Source organism: Melampsora larici-populina, assembly GCF_000204055.1.
Source record: "Melampsora larici-populina 98AG31 unplaced genomic scaffold MELLAscaffold_23, whole genome shotgun sequence".
Lineage (NCBI taxonomy): Eukaryota > Fungi > Basidiomycota > Pucciniomycetes > Pucciniales > Melampsoraceae > Melampsora > Melampsora laricis-populina.
The window spans coordinates 135,198-146,391 of NW_006768787.1; the positions used below are offsets into that span (position 1 = coordinate 135,198).

The 11,194-nt window shown below is 41.7% G+C and overlaps 3 protein-coding genes across 3 annotated transcripts; 1 reads left to right on the top strand and 2 right to left on the bottom strand.

The window, feature by feature from the left end:
- Positions 1-1,587: 1,587 nt before the first annotated feature.
- MELLADRAFT_107345 (uncharacterized protein) lies at positions 1,588-2,989 on the bottom strand (the record flags this gene model as incomplete). Its single annotated transcript, XM_007411147.1, has 6 exons — positions 1,588-1,818; positions 1,895-1,954; positions 2,081-2,148; positions 2,249-2,592; positions 2,684-2,817; positions 2,933-2,989. 6 exons carry the CDS (start codon positions 2,987-2,989, stop codon positions 1,588-1,590), a joined length of 894 nt encoding a protein of 297 aa, XP_007411209.1.
- A 3,851-nt stretch (positions 2,990-6,840) lies between these two features.
- MELLADRAFT_124304 (uncharacterized protein) lies at positions 6,841-7,440 on the bottom strand (the record flags this gene model as incomplete). Its single annotated transcript, XM_007411146.1, has 1 exon — positions 6,841-7,440. The coding sequence occupies one exon, from the start codon at positions 7,438-7,440 to the stop codon at positions 6,841-6,843; it is 600 nt and encodes a 199-aa protein (XP_007411208.1).
- Positions 7,441-8,204: 764 nt separating this feature from the next.
- On the top strand, positions 8,205-9,460 carry MELLADRAFT_87792 (uncharacterized protein; the record flags this gene model as incomplete). The annotated part of the gene is made up of 3 exons (XM_007410956.1): positions 8,205-8,255; positions 8,316-8,466; positions 8,541-9,460. 3 exons carry the CDS (start codon positions 8,205-8,207, stop codon positions 9,458-9,460), a joined length of 1,122 nt encoding a protein of 373 aa, XP_007411018.1.
- Between the last annotated feature and the right edge of the window lie 1,734 nt (positions 9,461-11,194).

Genomic DNA, 11,194 nt, shown 5'->3' on the forward strand with positions numbered 1-11,194 from the left:
GCTAGACGTCAGCTTGTGCAAATGCAGGTAGGCCTTCTGGGACAAAGTGTTAAGCGGGGCACTGTATAATCAGTCCAACTGTCAGTATTATCCTTGAACAGCTTGTAATTTGGTTTTTTGTTTTCTTAGTGTTTGTATCGGAAATGAAGCACGTTTTCAATTGACATATATTGTGAGCTTATAAAGTCACATTATCTGGCCATGTCATTTGTTGTATCATTCTCTAGTGGGTACTATGATACCTATCAACCTGGCACAGCTGACAAATATCGTGATTGGATTTGTATCAATTCTTGAAGTATTGTAGAAGAAAGGTTGGGGTACAGATACAAAGCTATTCACATACGCAATCAATTGAGTCGTAAAGGAATTCTTTGACGTAACCAACAACCCCAGCCACAAACCAATCTGTTTGAAAACAGATGCGCCAAGTGTTGCACACTCACAAAGAAAAGGTTTATCGTCAAGTCCATAGGCTCATTGCAAGACTATATATTTATTATCAGTAAATGATGGAGATTGAATCGCCAGCATCTTTACTTTGTTACTTAACATTACCCAGTATCTTCGACCTGCTGCTCAAAGTGTCTTCAAAAAACAGTATATGTACATGCCCTCTCGTGTCTGACAAACATTGCTGATCTTGAAATTTTCAGACACTTCAGATTTTAGAATTTCTTCCCCTCACCCTGCCTTGTGACACTCACTACCAGTGTTGGTCCTCAGTCAAATATAATCTGACATACATGTAATTGTTGGGAAGGTTGATTCTTCCCGCTCTCAAGTCTCGGCAAGTTGGCTACGGTGAGCTTCGGGGCAGCGCTATTCTCTCGCCTGCTGTCACAAAACCCGGCTCGGTCGGGGCTTCCCGCCACGGGAATCCAAAGACTTCGTCTCCTTTCAAAAAAGCTTCGGTGCTATTTACCGGTTTCAGAGCATCGGAGTCAGAGTTTTTCAGGTTTGTTCTCACAATGGGCTCGGCATTTGCTCAGCTCATCGGCGAGGTCATATCACAGAGAACATGTTGCGTGGGACCAAACTAAATGCTTTCTAAGTTGGACTCACCTCGCATTCTGGTAGCGTTTCTTGCGGCTCATTAGTTTTTCGGGTGCTCATGATTAGCTACCTGCAGTGGTACTTTGGAACACTCTTTCGAGTAGTCGGGAGCTCCGAAATTTCATGGACATCAGTATTGTTCTTCCTTGATATCAGAAGATGGTACATGAGGTCACATTAGTCGTTGCGTAGGACGTACATAGAGCCATCAAACATTGGTTTAATATAATCAGTGAAAGTGTCTCGCTCAAGCCCAGCATACAACATTCATTTAGACAAGATAACAATGCAATTGTCGGTGTAGCTAAAATAGGGGAGATGAGTCCAACCTTTCAAGGAATCAGATGCAATATGATGAGATCGGTCTAATTTAGATGAAGTCCCTTCTTGATCATCTTCAAACAAGGAGACAGATATCGACAACATCTGCAGTTCTCAACTGTGAGACTTGACTTGAATTCTGAAGTTTGGCCTTGTCATGTTAGCTCTGCGAAAGATTGATCCACCGTCGAATGGTTTTTGATGAGGTCTTCAATAATGAAAATTCTCTTCTGAATGTTTTGTAGTCTCCCTCGGTGTCATTATTTTCGAATCAAATGATGTAGTAAGCTGGGGTGATGGTAGTAGGTTCTCATATACTTCATAACCCCTTTGATAGATAACACTTGAGGAGGTAGATCCCACGATCCCGTCACGCGGGGGGGCGGCCGCCGTTAATGGCTCAGAGACTCCAACCTTAGGCTTAGGGCCGTGTAGAGATTGCTGCAGACACGCAGCCAGCGGATGCTAGTCAGAATTAGGTCATAGATTTCCACACAAGATGCACAAAGTTGCTCACCTCATGTCGTCTTAGGTTGGATGCTACCGAAAACGATTTTCCGCATTTCTTACAAGTGTGCTTTAGGTGAGGCCATGTGCATGTTGTGGAACATGAAGCCAAAATGGGTGGAAGTCGAGACATGAGATTATTTTTCACATAAGAGATAAACAAAAGTACACATTTGCGGGAATCGAGCATGCTTACCGGCTTCTCGCCGGTGTGAGTCAATTGATGTGTAGCTAAAGTGCTTGGTCTATCAAAACACTTCGAGCCTAAAAATCGAAAAAAGGTAAGCATCAACTTCTGCATTCATTCAGTAAGGAAGAAGGAAGAGATGATCAATCTGTATTGCAGTCTTCCCGTTCTACTCACAGAAAGAACATACGTATATCTTAGGACCCCTTCGAAAAGAATCACGTGGATCTCCTATTCGACAAGCAGCTTCTTTGGGGATTGTCGAGCCTCCGCTGGGGTAGGTCGCCCTGTCGCGAAGACTTCCCGCAGCTAGCGATTGGGAGCTCGAGCTGGGGCCTTCGCTTTTGATACCAGATTGCATGATCTGGAGGGACTGCGATTCTTGAGATTTCAGTGGTGATTTACACGTGATCAAATTCGGATATGAACTCGTGGTGTTTTGCCTATCCATAAAGCTGAGAGAAGAGGGTTCGGGGTTTGGCTGAGGCATGTAAGGTTGATAAGGGTAGAGACTTCCTTGACTGATAGGTCAGTTGAATTCAAACATTAATCAGTCTGCGTGTGCCTAGTGTGATTTTGAGAACGTATGACACCTTTTTGAGTACAACGGACCTTTGAATCTGAGAAGGTCCATATGGATTGTTTCGAGTGACACCAGTTACATGGTGTGAATGGGCGTAGTCTATAGGAGCATTGTGAGAGGCCGTCGAGGAGACCAAGTTGGTATTGAATTGACCAATTCTTGACTGAGATGATGCATTTCCAGGTGATGAGTTTACGAAATTCCAATAAGAGGCTGTGGGCGTTGCCCAGGAGAGACATCAATCATCGGAGTACTCTTCATCATCTAGTGATTCGTACCTGATGTGGCGGGATATGAAAAAGGAGTGGTTTGTGGGCCATGCGTGCTTTGTCCATCTGGTTGAAAATTCTCTTTCGTGCCAAGAATATAAATCAAGAGAGATACTGAGCTACAATATCCTTCACTTAAATCTTGAGTAAATACTTCTCACCTGAACTCTTCCGCCGATCATTCCATCCTGCGCCGCCGGACTATTCTCCACAAACAAACCCAGTGCCGTTCAGTATCAGTATGTTAGCTCCCGAAGAGTATGAGCAGGCAAAAAAGCTCTTGAAAGGTTAAAGACAGCTCAAGACCATTTTCAAGGTTACCGTCCCGGTCAAACTTGATCAGCCTGATATGAGATGGAGGAGACTAGCGCAAAGGGAACCAAAGACGATCAGGGCTGAGTTCCACTTCAGAGATCGGCAAACTTTGAGCGTGAAATCCTCTAAAAGGACGAAAGGCCGTCCTTCAAAAGAAAAAAACAATCCCTTGAGTCTGGACAATTGCCAAAATATCTGGGTTTACACCAGCTGACAAGAGCAGGCAAACTTTGTAGTCATTCTAAGTCCGAAAAGAACATGGCTCGGGCTGAGATGCCGGGATCCGACTCGCAGTATGAACGCACAATCTTATCGAGTCTCGCCGTAGAGTTCAGCGAGGGTTCGGAAATTGAGATTTATTGTTGATAGAGGTTCAATGACAAGGGGCGGTGTCTGGCAACGTGTGTATTTGATAAATGAGCGGTTCTTAACTTCTTTCATACTTATCGTTCATAGCCCGCACCCTTTGTCCCCTTTCTCCAAACCTCTCAGAAATATAGCCAAGGACTTACGTGATACTCCAGTCGAAGGATGCTAACGAACGGCGCTGAGAACTTGCGGCAAAGATGACCGGCGGGGCAAAAGATATCGGGTGCAATTTTAGTGATACGGAATCCTTTACCAACATCCGTTCTTTAAGACTTCTAGTAACTTGTAAGAGCTCACTCGTCACTTGTGTTAGCCTAGCAGCTCGAAACGCAAACGCTTATCGGGACTCTTGCATCACCAGGCAACGTGTAATCGTCCTTGCAGATGTCTGGTGAAGGCCAAGGCGTGAAGAGATTTGAGGTATGTCCACTTTTTGAATTTGATAGATCCACTACCAAGGGTTACAGATAAATTAATTAGGGGGTATGCTGAGATTAAGAAAAATATGTATCCTTGTGCACTTCCGTATGATGCCAAAATAACTAAACCTTGAATGTCAGTCGTAGGGTAACCTTAAGTCGGACAGGCTGGGCAGGCTCGAAGCTGGGTTCTATAATTGTTAATTCAGTTCGGTGCTTATTTCGTGATGGAACACATGTCCATTCTTTCTGAAGACAGGAGGGTCGCCAGGAAAACCCTGGTCATTATTTTAAACCATCTGAACTAACCTCCGACGTCACTCGTCAAATCAGAGATATGTACATTGAGTCGCCATTAAAATCGGTGGATAACGGGCTATCAACAAAAACTGCGCGCTTGGAGCATTCTCAGAACGATAACGACAAAGAAAATGTCGATGGCATGAAAGTAGAAGACGTAAGGGCAGGTCGGGAAGGCTCGAAGCTGGATTCTGAATGTGTTTATTTAGTTCATTACTCAGTTTGCGTGCTTCAACCAGGCTTTAACAGATGACCATTGTTGACTTGTATAAGTGATTGGAAGGAAGACGGGAGGACCTAGGGCAATAGCGGGGTTCAAGTCGGCCAAAAAGTGCCTAAAATTTTATGCACTTTTGATGCACTTTGGCTTCCCAGCCCTTCAATTTTTTTGTTTGAAAAATATATCCTTAGGGATATGCTTCTCGGTTGCGGCTTTCTGATAGCATTTTCAACATTCGAAAATTTAATTTTAAAGTAGCATTTTGATATAGGTACAATTGTATTTTAGGTATTTTTTCATCTTGAACCCCGCTGATGCTCGTCATTTTTTTCAACCGTTTGGACAGGTTTGGACTGCAAACGAGCTCTCAAAAATTGTACGCAGGGAACGTTGTAATTTTAGAACAATGGCCAAGGATTGCAAATGATTGTTTTGGAAGAAAACATGAAAGTGAACCAAAGTTTTCAGACGAAACAACGATCTGTGAGTGGGAGCAATTTTTTTTGGCCCTTCTGTCATTGATCACAAGAGGAGCAGGGCGTGGAACCATGTGACTCCATGCACCTGACACACTTGATTTCCTTTGAAGCTCCCCTCCTCATGAATCCCTTCACTGTGAGCCGGTTCCTTAATGCCGCAGTTTACTCCGGATGCCACGGAAGTCACATAGAGTTGTTGCTTATATTTTTGTTGAAAAATGAACATACCAGCACCTGGGAGCTGAAGAACGTCTAATCCTACATGACACTTTCTAGAAAAGCACAAACTCAGTAAGGCCTGAATCGTGCACGACGTTTGAAATGACCAAGCAATGTGAATACGTCGGAGATCGCAGGCAGAAGGAAGGATAGTGACTCGTGACTGTCTTTAACGCGCCTTGCATCGGTTTTTGGTCACAACGGTTTCCACAAAGTTGAATTGGCCTGCCTCGAAGCTGTGTCGCCAATCACCAGTCGCCGCTTCGGCGAGTTTGATTCTGTTTGATTGGCCAGTTCTCGGGTTTGGCACCAGAAACATCACGACATGACCCACGTGAAACGCCGGACAGGCTACCGGGAGTCGAACCGGTATGCATTACATGTTGTGTGTGTTCCAGTGTGTTCCCCCTATGTAGGATTGACATTTGAGAGTCCTACATACATGTACGAGACCTTTCCTGTTTCAGAACCATGAGTCTTGATCACATGTTGATCAGTTGGGTCCAGCTTTACACTCTTCTTGCCAATGGAGTCACTGAGTCTAACTGAGATACGTAGAGCTTGATCTCGTAAGTAAGAGTGTCATTTCCCAATCTACGGATCAAATAACAAGTTTTCAAACAATTGAGAGTATGTATGTACGTGTTCTTGTATGATGACTTTGTCTAGGACCCATATTTTTCATATGGTATATATAGTCAATCTTCTACATGGCAAGGCTGTTCAATTCACCAAATCAAAGATCAGGCATCAAATTGGTTTCACTGAATGCTATGAGATCACCTTTCATGCTATCTCAATAAGAATGCATACAAGTGAAGAAACTTTGAAGGGCCACCAAAAAAGTTGATTGCACATCATAATGATGCATGCAAGATTAATCATACTATGTTGTCAATATGAAGAAAGGTGATATGATTACAGAGGACATATAACCAACATAAATTCAATTTTGGAACATACACCAATATTTGACATTTTGAGTGTTTGGGTGAATCTGAAAGTTTGTTGGAAGAAATGATTGAAAGGTTCAATCAAAATCACAGTCATGTTGACTGAAGAAAGTCAAGATGTGACCAAGCAAAGAACACCTGCAGAATAAATGAGTGATGATAGGCATCACCACAACTCATTGGAAGGATTGTGCATTGCTCTCAATTTATATCGCAGCTTTAGAAATGTTGTGATTCTATCACTCAGAATTTTTATCCTTCCTCAGAGTGGATTTATCTGCTTGAAATGATATTATATGAGAGTCACTCTTGATACCATCTATGTAAATCCTGGATCAAGAGATACATCTATGTACCACAAGGTGTCAAGTGGAGGTGTGAGTGGATTCAACTATGTGATATGATGGATGAGCTCTGTATGAGGCAAAAAAACTTAGGCAAAGATAGAACACATAATGAAAAACAGGTTTTAGTGATCTATTCAGTCAGCCCAAGATGTGTAGTAAAGGTGCAAGGTGAGCAACCTTCAGCAGCATGATTGTCAAAACAGGAAAGATACATTTGACTAGACACGGTGTAGCATTGCAATTATAAGATAGAAATGACAAACATATCACACACGCATTTGAAGTACACACATAAATCAAAATGCACGGTTCCAAAGACCCTTGCATGCATTCCATAACTGCCATGAGTAGATACCAGAACACCACAAAGATGGACAAGTACCAATACTGCCACAAAGAATGCCACAGCAAATTAATGTCTCAGCAGAGTTGGAAGCCCTGACTCCGCAACATGAACTGTTACAATGACAACGTCCAGTTTCATCCAAGAGTTCTCCTTTTTCATTACGGAATGTCATCTTCCCACAGAAATAGCTTGGATCACAGGCATCCTTTGGTTCTTCAGTCATTTCGCCATTGGTGGATACTCGATAGGGCAATCCCCTCTGTTGATTGCGCATGGCATGTTTGATCGCGCGCTCTTGGGCTTCATTTGGATATACTCTATTGATAAACTGGGTAGGTGGAGGGCTTGTGACAGTGGGTGTCAACTCTCGACTGACTTGTTCGGATTTGATCATCATCCTTCTATTTGTTAAGCCACCATGAAAAAACTCGGGCGATATGGGCGCACTCGCATGTGTCGTTGAAGGTATAATTGGAACAGCAATGACATTGGTGTGCTTCAGTAAGAGCAAAACAGCTTGGAAGATTGGGGTCGATTTGATCTTGACCATCTTAGAAATCGGTTTTGATATTATCCGAGATTCCTCCAGAAGAGTATAGCGACTCTTGTTCACTTACGGGATACAAAGTAGGAAGCCGGGCACGTGCCCGGCCACGTGCCCAGAAGTCCAGATTTCCCGAAACAAGCTGAAATCTGGGCAAAAGAGTTTTCCCAGCTCAACGCCCAGTTCTTTGCCCAGTTCTCCGCCCAGAAACCGCACATCCCTTTCCATCCCCTCAAACCACGCAGACGAAGAACACCATCTTGCCTAAATTAAAATTTAGATTCATGTCGTCCTCTCAAGACTTAAACTCAGAAACCATCAACTCCCAGGATCCATCTTCGGAACCAGATCCAAACCCAACTCAACTACAACTCGATCCTACCACTCTCAGTCAAGTGCTCACGGGAGCAATTCAACTAGCTCAATCAGGCAGTTCAAGTCTTTCCAATAAAAACAAAACAACAAAATCAAAGATGCCTCGTAAATCAAAAGAAGTTCAAGCAAAACCTCGCTCGCCTCGTAAGTCAAAGCCAAAACCCCGTCAACGACAATCAAAAAACTCGAAAATCTCGAAATCCAACAATGAAAGCTCTGAAGAAGAAGACGACAAAGGCAACAAGACAACAACTCATTGGGATAGTGATGATAACGGACAGGGAAAAACTTCAATGTATTTATTACTCGAATGGCTCACAGAAGAATCCAATTTTAGTAGATTTAAAGATAACAAATCCAAAAAGAGAACTGTGGCTGAAGAGATTGAAAAATACATGATTGCAAATGGAATAATATGGCGAGATGCGAATGCTATCCGCAAAAAGGTACATTCAAATGTTATGTATAATGTTCTTAGTGTTAATTCTCAATATTTTGATTTATAGATTGCCCGATTAGAGGACGCTTGGCAAAAAGCTGACAGAGAACGTAACAAGACTGGTGCCGGGACTTTGAACACAGCACAGGAAATCAAGACTGCAAAAGGTTGGGCTGACGATGATCCCGAATGGCTGAAAGTAAAGAAGACGGCGCTTAGTAAGCAATCATGCTTTATTTTTGCATTGTTTGCTTCAGATATGTTTCTCATTTCTCAACTCTGACCTTCCTAGCACCTATATTGAAGAAGTGCAAATATTATTTTGAACTCGGGCCTGTCTTTGAGGCACGACATGCTAATGTCAGACTAGCTGTGGCGCGTGGTTTACCTGCGACAACTGAAGACGCCAAAAGTGAAGTTCAAACGCAGCGTCGTGATGCAAGAGAACATTCGGATAACTCAAATCTTGCCTATGAAGACAACCAGCATGGCATGGAGCGCAGGGCCATCAAAGATTCAATGCCGACCCATTCGATTGATGACGAATCAGATGAGCCAACTATGGATGATTTCAGGAATATCTTGAATCACGACAATGAGCTGAATGAAGAAAGTCAGGTTCCTTTCACTCCAACACCACGGATCCAACCTCGAGGTCAATTTTCTTCCTCATCACTCAAACGGTCAACTTCGAAAAACTCCTGGGATTCATTAAGTCAATCAACTTTCAGCAAGCGAGGCCAAACTTCTGGTTCAGCATCATCGATCCAGGGTCTCTTTCAAGAAAGGGATGTCATTTCCAACCCCGCGCAAGTGGGAACATCGACCAATTCTATCGAGCATGAAGCTTTTGCCAAGCACGGTCAAACTATGGAACGCATAGCTAAAGTGGTCGAAAATTTGGTGCCTAATGCACAACAATCATCTCAATCTGTCTATAGTCCCGAAGAAGTCCAAAGAAAATCTAAAATCAAACTCGAAATAGCTGAAACCAAGTTAAAAAGTGATAAATTTGATTTAGATTCGAGGAAGGAAAAGCATTTGCTTGAGATGAAACAAATGAAAGCCGATCTAGAACATCAACAAGTTGCTAGGCACGCTCAAATGATTAGTTCTTTGATGAAAGAACATAATATCAGTATTCAAGAAGCAATGCTCTTAGCTCAACAAGCGCAAGTGATGATGCAATCAACTTCAAATTCAAGTACATGAAAACTAGGTGAGTGTCTTTATGTTGTATTTCATACCGATGCAAATTAATCTAATTTCGTTTTCCACATGCTTCTTTTGATAGAGTTTTAATACAAACTTGATGAGTTAAAACTTTACTAAATTGTTTCCGAGAAAAAATGTAATTGCTTTCAGAATGCTCAAAAATAACTCTGTTGTTTCTGATTGTTTTAGTTGAAAAATTGTAATTGCTTTCAGAAGGCTTCAAAAAAACTCTGTGGTTTCTTATTGTTTTCCAAATTACCAAAAATAAAATCATATATTTAAAATTGAAAATTAATAAACCAATTTCTTTCAGATTGCTCCAAAAAAAATGTTTTCTATCTCTTTTAGTTAAGAATTCCAAAAAAATAAACATCACTTGATATATGTTTTTTATTCAAATAAAAAAAACATATAAATTCAATTGAGAAAAACCAATAAGGGGATTTACAACTTTCTTTCACAAAAAGAACTCGTCCAAAAAAAATTTGATTCTGAGGTTGATTTATCTTCATTTTGTTTGTTTTATTTTCTACTTTCTTCATCTTCTAAACATTCCATTTGTATTTAATCATTTTGTCTTGATGCTATAAAATCTGCAAATAATTGATCTCTTCTGCGTGTATCACGATCACTTCTCAAGATGTGATCATCTTCAAAGTTAGGTGCAACTGCAGGGGGTTGTCGAACCCTTGATTCGTAATGAAGCACATCGCTTATGCTACCTAATACGTCTGACCAGGACTCTTTGATTGAAATGAGAAAATTGTGTAAAATTAAACATACTTCGATCCACTGATTAGCATGCAACACAGTCAAAGCGTTTCTGATAACCAATCTAAGCTCTTTCAACGATTGAAAGCGACCCTTCAACATGCCATTGCAATGCTCAATTATCACTCGCAACGCACTGATCGCCTTGTTGAAGGCATCTTCCTCAGAGCGTAGGCTGTGACCAGCACAACGCTTGAGACAAGGTACAACTACATCGGATACCGTGTAAGCTGAGTCGGCGAGGAGATATTCTCCAGATTCAAAATAATCGTTTGGGTTTTCAAACAACTGCATGGACAAAACAAACGATAATCGGTTATTAAGTCAAAAATGAAAATCAAATGAATAGATCACCTACTCACCGCTGAAGAGCGAAATACCCGTTGGTCATGTACACTACCACACCAGCCCAATTCATAATAAGTCACCCGTCGATCAATATCACATACAAGCATGACGTTGTAAGCATAAAAATTTTTACGCGTCCAATAATCTTCAGGTGTAGAGCGAGGAGCTGTTGCCAGGGGTATATAAGTTCCATCTACAAAACCTACACAATCTTTGAAGAAAGAGATCGAGCTGGTTTTTTTTTTCAGAGCTGAGCGTTCTTGAGGAGTAGGCCAGCACATGTACGTCTCTTTCAAATCAAGTACTGCAAGGATGAAACGGTTGGTCCAATTTTGTACACTGCCCTCTGTGAATAGAATTCCAAAAAAATCGATGCAGGACATCAAATCAACAAATTATTCATTACTAAAAATCAAACAAAGAAAACGATTATACCTGAGCAATTGAACATTCTTGCGAGATGGAAATGGTCTCCACCATTACCAGCTGTTCCTAAGTTTGCTAGTGCCACAAGTGCCTGCCACCAGACAGGAGCTTGCTTCATGTTTGAGTTATTGTGGAAGACAGGATTGTCTTCAATCAAGTCTATCAGTTTATTGAAAGCCGATTTCA